Genomic DNA, 15678 nt, shown 5'->3' on the forward strand with positions numbered 1-15678 from the left:
TCCTTGTCTATATTGATGTAGTTTCCATGTATGTATTGATGTATTTTCCATGCCTGTATTGATGCTGTTTCCATGTCTATATTGATGTAGTTTCCATGTATGTACTGATGCCTTAACCATGCCTGTATTGATAGTGTCTCGATAGTTTTGTGTGGCAATTTTTTTCCATGGATATGGGTACATCAAGTAAAATTGAACATGAAAACCAAAGCATAGACAATAATAGATATTATTACTATGAACTTAAATCAATTTGAAAATGTACATTTTATTCATTAGGAATTAACAAATTCTAAACTGAGTATTTAGACAGCTCAGATAGTGATATGCAGTGATCTTACAGGAGGAAAAATATTTAAATACAAGTCTCTTGCTATAGGACAGTCTTGAGGATGGAGAAATATTTAAACATATTGATATAAGATGAGAGAAATATTTAAACATATTGATATAAGATGAGAGAAATATTTAAACTTATTGATATAAGGAGAGAACTATGTAAACATATTGCTATAAGATGAGAGAAATATTTAAATTTAAACTTATTTATATAAGAGGAGAGAACTATGTAAACATATTGCTATAAGATGAGAGAAATATTTAAACATATTGATATAAAATGAGAGAAATATTTAAATATATTGCTATCAGAGGAGAGAAATATTTAAACATATTGCTATAAGAGGAGAGGAATATTTAAACATTGCTATAAGGAGAGAAATATTTAAACATCTTGATATAAGATGAGAGACATATTTAAACATATTGCTTTATGATAAGAGAAATATTTTAACATATTGATATAAGATGAGAGAACTATGTAAACATATTGATATAAGATGAGAGAAATATTTAAACATGTTGCTATAAGATGAGAGAATTATGTAAACATATTGCTATAAGATGAGAGAAATATGTAAACATACTGCTATAAGATGAAAGAAATATTTAAATGTATTGTTATAAGATCAAAGAAATATTTAAACATATTGCTATAAGTAGAGAAAAATATTTAAACATATTGCTGAAAGAGGAGAGAAATATTTAAACTTATTTTATGCTCATTTTTTTCCCCGTTAACCCAATACTGAACTCACGTGACAATACATATATAGCATTCACATGCATAAAGGAACTACTTTCTATTGTAAACAAACAATGGACGCAGACGCCAGTACTTTCGATTTGTACACAAATCATGTACACTCACGTAAGAGGCTCTTTACTTTGTGGTTGTTTAAATTTGTTTCTGAATGAACTAAAACAGATGTTTAGTGGACTGCCACATACCAGCTGCTTTGGCACATTCTGCGCTGAAAAAATGTTACGGATTTAGGCTAACTACAGTATATAACAGACGCAAGACCAGGTCCTTACAAATAACATACAAGTGACAAGTCATATACTCTCTTCCTTAGCAGGTGATAAGAATGGCAAAATAAAATATACTTACAGTTTTACATCCTGAATTTCCTCAAAATGTATTTTCTTAATTCTGCAAATTCGAATTACATGAGCCATGTCATAGGTTTTCAATCTGGATTATACATTTCGAAATTGTGCTGTAATTTCGATGATAAGTGAAATTGCATCCTCCTTACTGCACTCAAAATGAAATAAGCATTAAATTCCAAGGCGTCTTTTTGATAATTGCAATTGAAAGACTTCATATTTTTCCCACATTATGATTTCTAACATTCAATGACAGAAACAGAAACACATTTGCAGATGTAAACATGCTTCTCCCACGCCGCTTCAATCCAATGTATTTCATGTCTAATTTGCATAGATGAATCCAGTCCAAAATCACAAACTTTCGTCGAATTGAAACAAAATACCAAAATATATTCATTCCAGATCAAATGGAAAAGTTGTTGCAATGCGCATTCATTCACAATATGACTGCAAATTTCAATTTTAACTAGACATGCCATTTTCTTTCAAAAGTTATGTCGAGTGCGTGACTAAGTTCAAATTTATCTGGGCAGAGTTATGTGCACATTAATAATGATGTTATTGTGTAATGACAAATCTGCGCTTGTGTATTTAGTTTGGAATACGGCATTCATTATTTATGTTGTTTCTTGTAGTGTGTCTATATAATTAAACCTTAGGTAGAATAATAAAAAAATGGGCATATAATAAAAAGGTTACTGCATTTGTATGGTAAAATATGAACTCGTTTTGTCGGAAGGATATACTGTACTCCCAAGGTCGTGCAGTATTCCATCCCAAAACTCGCTCATATCTTCCCACACAAATGGAGTAACCTATAAATATTGCTGTAAGATGAGAGAAATATTTTAAAATATTGCTATAAGTTGAGAGAAATATTTAAAAACATTGCTATAAGATGAGAGAACTATGTAAACATATTGCTATAAGATGAGAGAAGTATGTAAACATATTGCTATAAGAGAGAATATTTAAACATATTGCTATTAGAGGAGAGAAATATTTAAACATTGCTATAAGATGATTGAACTATGTAAACATATTGCTATAAGATGATAGAAATATGTAAACATATTGCTATAAGATGAGAGAACTATGTAAACATGTTGCTATAAGATGAGAGAAATATGTAAACATAGGAAATATTTAAACATATTGCTATAAGATGAGAGAACTTTGTAAACATGTTGCTATAAGATGAGAGAACTATGTAAACATATTGCTAAAAGATGAGAGAAATATGTGAAATATGGGGAAAATTGCAAAGAAGCTGTTGTGTGACAGTCCATCTGCCAATGGAAATAATACGTGTTACGACTTGCTTTATTGCCTCTGATGCTCTTTGCTTCTTACCAGAACCTTCAGCTGTACTTTTGTCTCAAATTTAGTGTTTTGACTAAATGGATCATCACTGATAGATATGTGATTGCCCTTGACCTATGTTTTTCAACGCTATTGTTATAGACCCTAGAGATCACTGTTCATAGTCTGAACCTTTCTATTGTAAAAAATTAGGAATATTTCTCCTAAATAACTGTTTAAATGATGAGAATGGTATTTTAAATTATTGCTGTCTCTCAATACAGACATAGAAATGGCATCAATACAGACATGGAAATGGCATCAATACAGACATAGAAATGGCATCAATACAGACATAGAAATGGCATTAATACAGACATGGAAATGGCATCAATACAGACATAGAAATGGCATCAATACAGACATAGAAATGGCATCAATACAGACACGGAAACTGCATTAATACAGACATTGAAATTGCATCAATACAGACATGGAAATGGCATCAATACAGACATGGAAAATGCATCAATACAGACATGGAAATGGCATTAATACAGACATGGAAATGGCATCAATACAGATATGGAAATTGCATTAATACAGACATGGAAATGGCATTAATACAGACATGGAAATGACATCAATACAGATATGGAAATTGCATTAATACAGACATGGAAATGGCATCAATACAGACATGGAAACTGCATCAATACAGACATGGAAATTACATCAATTCAGGCATGGAAACTGCATCAATATAGACATGGAAATGGCATCAATACAGACAAGGCAATTGTATCACTACAGACATGGAATTGCATCACTAAAGACATGGAAACTGCATCAATACAGACATGGAAGCTGTATCACTACAGAGATAAAAAATACATCAACAAAGACATGGAAAATGCAACAATACAGATATGGAGTCTGTATGAATACATGCACGGAAACTGCACCTTCATAGCCATGGAATCTGCATCAATACAGACAAGGGAACTGCACAATATTACTAATTATGTAAGAAAATTAACTAATGATTAATAACATTACATGGAAAATGTCTTCACTTCAAATAATATATAAATGAAAAACTGATTATTAATCTGCTAATTGCAGGACTGGTGTGACTCACAAATGGTGACTTAAAACTGAGACAAGCTGCTATGGTTAATGCTGAATCCAGGCATCTGAAAATGGCTCCAAGCAACATCAGCTTGCCAATCCTGAAAGGGTAAATACATTACATTACACTATTTGCAATTATTTATTCTGAAGATAATAGCTCACTATATAAATCAAATTACTTTTGATAATCACTGTTAATATTTCAATATAAAGAAACATCTCATTATAGCATGCATGTTTAAGGTATAATAAATATGATCAAACTAATTAACAATTTTTTTTAATGTTCTGTTCATATAGTTTGTATGTCTGCTATGGTAATGTTTTTATTTATTTAAATATTTTTACAACCAACCTAACATCAACTGGCAATGATCCAAGATGGTATCCAAGGGGAGTTAACTCCTGCAAAAAAGATAAATATATAATTATCTCTGAAGTCTGCTTTCATTCTTAGTAGACAGTACAGACATGTTAAGTGTCAAAATAAAAGCTCAAGTCACAAAAATGGTTCTGCCTAGGAGGTAAGATAATTGCAGACATTTTTCCTGTACTTCACTATTGGCTGCTTGCATCCAAAAAGGCAGAGAATTTTTATTCTTGTGAAATAGTCAGTTTGGGAACTGATTGAAATTATAATTGGACTCAATTGCCCTGGAACTATAATTAGTCACCTTTATAACTAAGAGTGGCATTACAGCATTGCATCCAGGAATTTAAAAGAAAGGGTGAACTCCAAAAGGGTGTTGGGATGGGGTGTATCACAGCTTACATGAGTGGTGGGGTGGAGTGGGTGGAAGGTACTTATCAAACTGCTAGTTTCCTGAACTTCTGATTTAACAGGGTACTAGCTAAATAATCTTTCTTTTTTTGGGTACAAGGTAAATAGTCTCCTTTCTTTAATTGGATACTAGGTAGCAAGTTTCCTTTTTTTTATCTCAATCTCCTGATAGCTTCCCTATAATCAAAGAATTTGTATCTATCTCCTTCTAACTGGGTAAGCATTAGCTGGTTAAGTCTTTCAGAATCTAGCTAGTTTCTTGAGTTTTTGTGTCTTGTGTACCATCTTCAATCCCCTCAGTAATGTGAATATCACTGTATCATCTGCCATGTTCATCTGCTTTAGCAGCATTCCCCATTCAGGTATTTCAAGTTCAACTTGAGAATTTCTGGTCTATACATTTGCACCTGACACTGATAATTTCAGGACATTGTATATACTTCCCACTGTCAGTTCTCTGTCAGAAAAAGTCAGTTATCCACTACATTTAAAAAGTTACAACACTTGATCAGTGCTAAGTATACCAAAAGAAACACATATCACATAAAATACAGATCTGATTTGGAGAAGAAATAGTACTGGGCAAAATGAAGTGACAGTGGACCTATGTAAGTATGTTGAAGTTGTAAAATTTCACATATCTACACAAGCTAATTTGCTCTGACTGCGCTGTGATGTTCCTCTGGAACTTAAAATGTCTGAGAAAATAAATATGCTGGGAGATTTGAAAGAAAAAATAAACTACTGCTTAATACATTTACAGCTTCCAACACTCATGATGAAGCTGAGCTAAGTGAAATAAATTATCTATACAAACTACAATTACAGACTACATACACCAGTTACTGACAGGATCTCAGTTCTACAGGTCTAAATATAATATGAATTTTAGATTCCTTGTCAAAAATTATTATTCTTCTTTTTACCCCTTTCTCATCCAGTGCTCCTAAATCTTGGAGTCGTGAGATGGCTGCCGATATAGACTTTTCCTCTGGTGGTTCAATTAGCTTGTTCAGCACTTCCTGCAAACCGTGATTGTAGATGACATAGTTAGGGATATACATGAAGGATGTTTATGAGTTAATGCCATATATTTACATGTAATTAATTATGTTTGTGTGCATTTTTATCACAACATACATTAAACTCTAATGTCAGTAAGTATTAAAATAATTTAAAATGCATACATTTTTTTAAACATTATGCATTTTTAATAAACATACACACAAGCAAAGTCCTACACATTTGTATCAACAGTACATATGTTGACAATCTGCCTATGCCAACAAAACTGAGAAGTCAAAGGCCCATGGTCTATTGCTACTACCACATATGTCATGCTTATGTCGACAGTCAAAATAAAAGATAAATGTGTACATCAACAGAAGCTCTAGGCCGTAACTTGAGAAAATCCTTTACTTCCTGATGCTTTATGTTGACAAGCTGCCCATACTTTATTTAAAAATTATTTGATGTTGTCATTTAATGTTGCCATGGGCAACTTCAATAATGCATGCACCATTCATCAAAGACAGCTGGCAACAAAATTCAATAAAAAATAATGTAAGCTACATCAAAAGAGGCCAGCACCAAAACTGAATAAAAGCGATGAAATCTGACTGATTCTTGAATTTTCCAAAATCATCAGTGACTGAGACATGTTTATTGTCCAAAGAAAGATTCCTTTTCTGCTGGAAAAAAGTAACTTTATTATCAGGAACTGATGAATGAATATATTGTGGTGGCTAAGTTATGTGGGTTATGAAAACAGATGAATGACTATGCTGTAATGGCTAAGTTTGATGGGTTATGAAAACAGATGAATGACTATGCTGTAATGGCTAAGTTTGATGGGTTATGAAAACAGATGAATGACTATGCTGTAATGGCTAAGTTTGATGGGTTATGAAAACAGATGAATGACTACGCTGTAATGGCTAAGCTTGATGGGTTATGAAAACAGATGAATGACTACACTGCAATGGCTAAGGTCTATGGGTTATGAAAACAGATGAATGACTACACTGTAATGGCTACGGTTGATGGGATATGAAAACAGATGAATAGCTACACTGTAATGGCTAAGGTTGATGGGTGAATGCATTTGAAATGTCTCTATTAGTGAAATGAATATGATGCATCTTCTTCCATTCTTTGAAAGTAAAATAGCACAAACAACCATACAAGACTGAAAATACAGTAAAATGTTATTTTCAATAATATGTACCTGATCCTAATATATCTCATGAATCCCACCCTCCCAAACAAAAATAGGATGTTAACCAGGCATTCTTATAAAAACTTTCAGCATGTTATAGTCTTCTGGACTGATGAACTGGCACCAAATCCCATCATTCATCCATTATAACTTGCAAACTATTCCAAGATGAACCAGTTTCTTTCTCTAAAAGTTGATTTCTTTTCCCAAGACATTACCTAATCAAAATACACAAGCAGAATTGGCAATAGTGGAGGAAGTTACATCTGTTTATCATAAAGGTGGCCCTCATTCCAGCCTTCTGACTTATGTGAAGCTGCATAAAGTCTTATGTGTGATATGGGCAAGGGTTAGTACAGTTCCATGAATGGATACAGTCTCGTGTGTGATATGGACAAGGGTTAGTAAAGATCCATTAAGGGGTACAGTCTCATGTGCAGTATGGGAAAGGGTTAATACAGATCCATGAAGGGGTACAGTCTCATGTGCAGCATGGGCAAGGGTTAGTACAGATCCATGAAGGGGTACAGTCTCATGTGTAGTAGTATCGGCATGGGTGAGTACAGATCCATGAAGGGGTATAGTCTCATGTGCAGTATGGGTATGGGTTAGTACAGATCCATGAAGGGGTACAGTCTCATGTGCAGTATGGGCAAGGGTTAGTACAGATCCATGAAGGGGTACAGTCTCATGTGCAATATGGGCAAGGGTTAGTAAAGTTCCATGAAGGGGTACAGTCTCATGTGCAATATGGGCAAGGGTTAGTACAGATCCATGAATGGGTACAGTCTCATGTGCAGTATGGGCAAGGGTTAGTACAGATCCATGAAGGGGTACAGTCTCATGTGCTGTATGGGCAAGGGTTAGTACAGATCCATGAAGGGGTACAGTCTCATGTGCAATATGGGCAAGGGTTAGTACAGATTCATGAAGGAATACAGTGTCATGTGCAGCATGGACAAGGGCTAGTACAGATCAATGAAGGGGCACAGTCTTAAGGAAAAAATATGCTTAGTGACCTGGAAAGGTAGTGTGCTACATCATTACAAAGCTGCTAAGTGACCTAGAAAGGTAGTGTGCTACATCATTACAAAGCTGCTAAGTGACCTGGAAAGGTAGTGTGCTACATCATTACAAAGCTGCTAAGTGACCTGGAAAGGTAGTGTGCTACATCATTACAAAGCTGCTAAGTGACCTGGAAAGGTAGTGTGCTACATCATTACAAAGCTGCTAAGTGACCTGGAAAGGTAGTGTGCTGAACAAATGAGATAAATCCCACTAAGTCGAAGTGAGCATATTGTAAAGAAAGGTCTCTCACACCGATTCTGGAGAATGTCCTATCAAACATTTTGAATGATGTCAGCCAGGGAAAAGTTTAACACAAATGGGTATCTTGGTAGTGACTGCCATAAGCTGATGAGCTCAAAAGTTAATTTGTTCTTGGGACAATTCTCGATACACTGAGCAGAAAACCCAACAAAAGCAACAAAATAGCCTGAGTGGAAATATTATCCTTTGTGTCAAGTTATTGACTCAGTACTATCAGGCTTAGTGTACAGTGAAGGCAATATTTTTAACATGAAAGAAAGATTTCCCATCAGCAGATGCTAGTACTTAAAACCAAATTAACAAAGTTAGCAATCTCTTGCATTGAGGCTTCGTAGGGAATGATGTTTTCTCTGCTCACAGTAGTTGGATAGGACTTTTTCATTCATTTGTTTTCAAGCAATCCACTCCTTTGTCACATGAATATTTCTTTCCTGAGAGCTTGTTTGAAATGAGTGAAGTATGCATGTTTAGTATATCTGGGTTCATATGGGAAACCTGCATGTGCAGTTGTTTCAGAATCTTTGCAGCTAGCTCCAAGAGATGCATCCATGATTTTTCCCACTTATGGAAAGTGGATCACGATTAGTCTGTACTCAGATTCCCTCATCTTCTCAATGAAATTTGAGAGTTTGGGGGAAGGGCAAGACCATTCCAGTGAAAGGGTATTGCCTGACCAGGTCTGAAAGTAGGGAAACAAAGGATGGGAGGCTTGATGTTCCACTTCATTGAAAGAAGGTTCACTATGAGACAACTACAACTGGTTTAGGTTTGACTGAAGACTGGGTTAAATGTTCCATTATGTGTCAATCACTCGATTCCTTCCAGACAGTGAGTCCACTAGGATACTGAGTCTATCAAGGTGTGGTAGATTTGAATACTATTTGTAAATGATCCGAACACTGATTGAACACTCCAAACAAGATGACATAACATTGCTTATGCTAGTCTGGTTCCCTATTTCGTATGCTCCCTGTGTTGCATTCAACTATAAGAACAGCAGAGTGCAATGCAGGGAGCATACGAAGCAGGCAACTAGACTATGCTTGAAGTATACACGATGCCATCCATCATCTGAAGCATTGGATATTAAATAAATCCTTATAGATTTGTGCGAATCTTTTGCATTAAAAAAACGCATGGCAACAAAACAGTTGTGTCAATTTTTACACAAATGTGTGTAAAGGGAAACACTGGGAGACACAAGGGGTGAAGTACTTCCCAAGCTAACATAGAATGTTCCATGATGATAGAAGAAACTCGGAGTTGATTGCAAAGGCACATATCTAATGTAAGCAAGCTCAACTTAGAAAGTCAGAACTGCATATCCAGGTGAGCACAAGGCTCAGATGTCAAACAATCAGATGTGTTTATTGAAAAAGAAACAAAAGCAAAAGAAGAAAAGAGAGAAACAAAGGACTTTGTGTCTTGTTCAACAAACAAAATTTGAGAAAGTTGTCAATGTAGTTTTTATATCAGGGATGTGGAAATGGTCATAGAGTGTGAAATGACTAGATCTCTGATTAAGGTACACACCCTGAGACTGAGATCAAGACAAGAAAGAAAGTCCTGCACTGGGTGTGAGCCTCTGGAATTTTGTGGAGGGTCCGTGAATTAGAATACGAATGATGCATTTTTAGGGTCTAAGCTGACCAAGGTAAGTCCCATCCAGATGGTGCTGAAGGTCCGATTGAGGTGCTTTGTTTGGGTGCCTGTATGTGTTGAGAGTAAAATCCTGGTGTATTTGTGTTGCAAATGATTTCTACCACCTTTTCTGGAAAAGACAGTTCTCTATGTGATACTGATGTCTTCTTCTTCACTACAAGCATTGCATCATTTTCTGTTGGAAGGATAGTGGAAGGAAAAAAATTGCCAATATTGTTCATTCTCTCCCTTTATTAAGTTGAGATGCATCAGCTCCATTCGCAAATTCTTTCAGTTGATGCCACTAAAACACTTATGTGTTCATTAGTACTTTCAAGACTGGACTATTGTAACTCAATTCTGTCTGGTTCATCTAAATATCTACTCCAAAAACTTCAAAAAGTTCAAAACACAGCTGCTCGGATCATACTTAGAGTACCACGATCAGAGCACACCTACCTGCTGTTCTGTACCCTACATTGGCTATCCATTTGATCCAGAATCAAACACAAAATTTGTTCTCTGTGCTACGTTTCACACATGCCTATCCGACCTCACCCATGTGTACACAAAACCAAGATACTTACGCTCCTCTTCTGACAATCGTATACTCATTATTCCCACTATGAAAACAAAGTCATATGGACAGCGTTCTTTTGCATACCAGGGCCCAGCAACATGGAATGAATTGCCCACTGAACTTAGACACAAAGACACAGTGATCACATTCAAGACGGCTCTCAAAACTCACTTATTTCGACTGCAAGAACAAACTTAAAGACGTAATAATGTTTCCTACCTTAAATATTCTCAGCATGTTTTTTCTCTGTTTTCTAATTTCATGGTGTTTGTGTTTGTAATCATATCATTATATATGTTTTGTTATCTTATAGGTGTTGTCTAATGTTGTAAAGCACTTAAAGTTTCTAAAGATTAGGCTCTATACAAAGGCCTCATTATTATTATTATTATTTTTGTCTCTTGCTCTGGGAAACTGGATCCTTGCCAAAGAGTAAAGATTGGATGAAGGTTTTCCTGTCTGGGATGATCTACTTCCAGATCGCTGTTTGGGGAACAACATATTGGAGATCTGAGGGCTGCAATGTAGTGATCTTTACGTAGTATGGATGCAGATAGGAAGGTATCTTGCTCAGCAAGTCTTAAGCTGTATCTGTCCAGTACACAAGACTGACTCTAGTCATGTCTGCTGGAGGAAATATGAAACGGTTGGCACTTGACTGTGCCCATCTTGCCAAAAGACAGCCATACAGACGAAATTAAGTTTGGAAACAACAGTAAACCAGCTGTTGCATCTCTTGGAATGGTTTCCAGCCATTAATGTAGAACATATCTTTGACTCTCCCAGGACAGCATCATCTCTGTTGACAGCTGGGACTTTCGTCTGAAAAAGCTGTGTGAATGTTGTAGATGGCTGGATTGAATTTAGACAGAAGTAGTCATTGGGCGAAGAAAGGTCAGCTGATGGCTGGGTCTTTAAGTTGCCTTTCTATGGCACTGCAAGACGTTAACAGTTCAAGCAGGCTGTAGCAACTGTTTGAAGGGAGAATGGTTATTTTTATTTAAAATTTTGAATGAAGCAGGAATTCTAACATTGGCATTGTTGTGAGGAAGGTTGAGTCTTCAATGGACAAGTTGAATTAAGTAAAGGAGAAGGGACTTGCAAGTGCTTGTCTTCCTGTGATGGAAAGCAATAACTGGAAAGCAGATAGTCAAGAATGGTGAATGAACTGTGATTCCATCCATGTTTTCAAATGATAATCTCCAAGATGGAGCAGGAACCAATGATGACATAGTCCAGTGCTGGTCTACATTACCTTCACTGGTTCAATATTAGCTATTGTAGGAGGACTGGTCATCCAACCCAGTGCTGGTTATGCTGTGCATCCATGACAGTACTGGGGCTGGAAGTGGTGTGTCTGGTTGCCAAATGCAATATGGGTTACATCTGACACCAAACATGCGATTTCTTAACAATTATAGTTTTGCCGATAATATGTCACTGACAAGTCCTTCTATTGCAGGGTTAAGGAAATTATCAATGATATATGAACAATACACATTTGAGAATTTTATCATCTATAATACACAAAAATCAGTATGCATGATTTTTCAGTCAACTTCTTTCAAATTACCATCTCCTCCCTGTGTACTCTTAATGGCAATGCTCTTAGGTAAGTCAACAGTTTTATGTATTTGTCTAATAAAATCCAATCTGTCAAATGATAAAGATATGATGAGACACTGCAGATTTTTGTGTATTCAAACAAACATACTTCTAAGTAAATTTATATATTGTTCTTTTACTATCAAAATTTGATTATTCAGATCATATTGCTGCACTCTATATTATTCTCCTCTGTGGACAAACTTTAGTAAATGTTGTTATGTATATTTAATTTGCATTGTTATTTTCATTTTTATTTTGTTAACAATTTATTACATGCTTATGTAATGTACAGACATGATTTTGGTCTTCCATAAAAAAGCTCAAAAAATGTGAAGGGAGGTTTGGGGGTCTTCCCCAGCGGGGTCTTGAGAGGCAGCACCCCTGATCCGGAGGCCCAAAAACGCATTTTGCACTCATAAAAAACTGCTCCTGGTGCAACTTATGATCATAAAAGAAACCCAAATAATCATCTGAAAAACTAATAAACTTACCAAAAATGTACAACTTTATTCAATAATTTCACAATATTGATAGTCACATGAATTTGTTCTCCAATACTATTAATGCTGAAGTTATTTCATGTGCATGTCAGTGTTCACATCGTAATTAAGTCACAATAATTTGTCAATTTTTGCAGCTGATATTATATACTTCTCTCTTTTTATAACAAATGTGTAAAATAAACACTCAAGTACATCAACTATATACAAATAATCCCATACGTTCGCTCGTCTTTTTCTTCAATGGATACAACCTGCTGATATGCCAGTTGAGCTCTTTATGTGGCTTTGGCAAAGGTTTCTTTAGCCTTCCTTTTTGTCACCATCGACTTTTTTTTACTCAATGTGCAATTGTTTCTTTTCCTTCTCAGTGACAGCCTTTTTCCTTTCAAGCTGGTGCTTGTATTGGTGACATGCAGTGCACATATTCTGACAGAGGGCTACATCTGTTCTCTCATGCAAGAAATTTTTCTTCTTATAGTAATTAATTGCACTTTTTCCAGATGCCTTCTGAGCTGTTATGTTTCCGTATGCAGCTTCTTTTGTAGGTGCTGTTCCAAACTCTTCCAACCGTAATTACTTTACTTCAGCTCTTCCTTGCAGAAATCACAAAAATGCCAGTCCACTAGCACACTGTTTTCTTATAAACTGACCAACAAAAGTTTCGTCAACTTTTCGCTCCAGCCATTCCCATCTCCATATGTTTTTTAAACCTTTATCTAAACATTCCATGTCATGCTCTCAATAACTACGGATGCCATGTTTTACAAGCATGCTTCTTCTTTCCCTTGCCATCAGTTTCCATTACACGAAGATTCATTGGAAAATTTAAACCTTTGACCAATCAGAATAGTCTTTATGAGAGTCGTGTGCTAACTAATACTTGGAATGAATAATTTACAACGGTTGTTGCAGAATTGGACCAGACAGACCGTTTTTCAAAAACCAGATCGGAGATGATATAAAAAACAGACAACATCAAGAAAAATCTGATTCAAGTCTGGAGAAAAGCAGAATTCTGCTTTAAAACGGAGAAAAATCATGTCTGAATGTAACATTATATCTTGGACTTGAGTTAATTTCTGCTTGATCTGAACTGACCTTTTTATTTTATTCTGTGTAAACAAATACATAGCTAAATTATTCTCTATGTGTATGAGATTAAAATCAGTATTATTAACAAAAGTAAATATGTTTATTTGGGTCTAGGTATAGGTTTTGGAATTTCCTTAGTGTATTTTACATAATCCAGGTTATGGATTTTATTTTGTAAACATTAGGACCATTCTAGAAGGTTATTTTCCGTTAGGTAATGCTCTTTATTGAAAATGCTAGTTGTGACCTAAGGTCAAGTAGAGAACAATATAATCTTGTAAATGAGAGGTTTTTCAGTTGTACTTTAAGATCTAGCACGTTTAAGTTGTATTATATGTTGTGACCATTAATTCATTTTTGGGCTGGAAATTTTATTTCTTCAAATTATTGAACTCAAGTGATCATTTTCTCTGGAAATACAAAATTCTTAGATAAGGACATTCAATGGAATTTACAGTGAATTCAAACCTGGAATTATATTACTGTGATTCAACAAAAGACTGTTGACACATCAAGACTCTATAAGCTACCACAAAAACAAATTTCCTTCAGTTTTTGGATTTATTCTGGACTGTTACTGAATTTTATTCAGGACTTCAAATTATTAGGACTTGTGTTTGTAATTCTTGGATTATTTTGGGATCCAATGCACAATACGATGAGTACTTTTTTCTCATTTTATATTTTTGTATTCTTGGGAAATAAATTATTTGTGGAATTTTCCAAAGCTTGTTGCCTTTCAATCTTTTCAGTTACTTATTTTATGAGCAGAGACTTGTAACAATGTATGACAAGAAAATTAGTCATTGGTTATAATAAAAGTCTTAATTTTCTATTAAGCCTTCCAAAATGGAACAATGCCTATATCATGTTTGCAAACAACAATGTATTCGGTTTGGAAGAAAAAAATAGGTTTATAATGATGACAAGAATATCTAACAGTATGAACTGTATTTTGAAATCTCTAGTGACTTGTGAGATTCATTTAAATTCTTGTATTATTGATATATGGAACAAATTACACCTTAAAATGCCTTATATAATATCATTCTTAACAATGCTGGACAAAGTCCATTGCTGTAGATGTGTATGAATATTTGTATGGACTATGCATACGGAAATAAATAATTCTTATTTTATAGTCAATCTCAATCAAGGTGTATCAATATGAAACTGACCATCAAATTCAGTTGAATTACAATGATACATAAAAGACTTGCAGTCCAAAAATGAAAGTGTGCGAGTCTGAAAATCAGGGGTTATAACTCTGCTAGTGCTGAAAATCAAATTAAGCCAAGGCTTCGTCAATATCAAATCTACCTAAAAGTTTGATTGTTATTGAAAAATAAATAAGGGAGTTACTGTGTGGAAACAAAAGTAGGAGACTCTGATAAGGGCTGCAACTCCATTAAGCAATCCAAAACAATGAAAACTGAAGTAAGCCAAGTGTTATGTATATTTTATTTGTGTGCTTGATCTTTGTCCATGATTATGAATAGTTTTGGCACGTACCAGTTTTTTTTTCTTGTTACTACTTGGGGTAAGTTCCACACCCAGCCTTGATAATGATCATTAAAGATTCTAGAAAAGAATTTGTTTATTGTTTGGTGTAATTTTCCATTAAGTTGGAGTTTTTTCAGAAAAGGTTATTTTGATATAAGTCAAGCAGGGATGTATATAAGGTTGTTGACATCAAAACTGTTTATTCCTACCTTAACATCAGTCATTTATAGAATACATTTTACTTGTTTTCAGTGATAAAATTTGAGAGGATTTATTGATTTTTGGACTAAAATTTTATTTTGGGATTATTGTGAATTCATTCAAGGTCATTCTGGATTATATCATTGTCATACATCAAGACTGTTGGCATATCAGTTCATTCAACACTATTGGTACATGAGCACATTATATGCTGGAATTCATTGAAACACTCTATAATTCTGAAACTTTAATAGAACTTTTAGGGCTATTTGGGATTTTATTCACACCAGTTTAAATTTTCACTTTTTATTTTAAGAAAAAAATTCTTTGT

At 34.7% G+C, this 15678-nt stretch overlaps 1 protein-coding gene across 2 annotated transcripts in view; it reads right to left on the bottom strand.

The window, feature by feature from the left end:
* The window catches only part of LOC149805317 (putative ATP-dependent RNA helicase DHX57), a 113593-nt gene that overhangs the window by 31431 nt on the left and 66484 nt on the right, over positions 1 to 15678 (bottom strand). For both annotated transcript variants that reach the window (XM_089949227.1, XM_089949228.1), the window contains exons 17-19: positions 5599 to 5694; positions 4247 to 4296; positions 3899 to 3989 (exon numbers count right to left, since the gene is read on the bottom strand). In XM_089949227.1, coding sequence (XP_089805353.1) covers positions 3899 to 3989; positions 4247 to 4296; positions 5599 to 5694 — 237 coding nt within the window. The remainder of the gene's footprint in view (positions 1 to 3898; positions 3990 to 4246; positions 4297 to 5598; positions 5695 to 15678) is intronic.

This window comes from Sinohyriopsis cumingii, chromosome 2 (assembly GCF_028554795.1).
Source record: "Sinohyriopsis cumingii isolate HCF-2022 chromosome 2, ASM2855479v2, whole genome shotgun sequence".
In the NCBI taxonomy this organism is placed as follows: Eukaryota; Metazoa; Mollusca; class Bivalvia; order Unionida; family Unionidae; genus Sinohyriopsis; species Sinohyriopsis cumingii.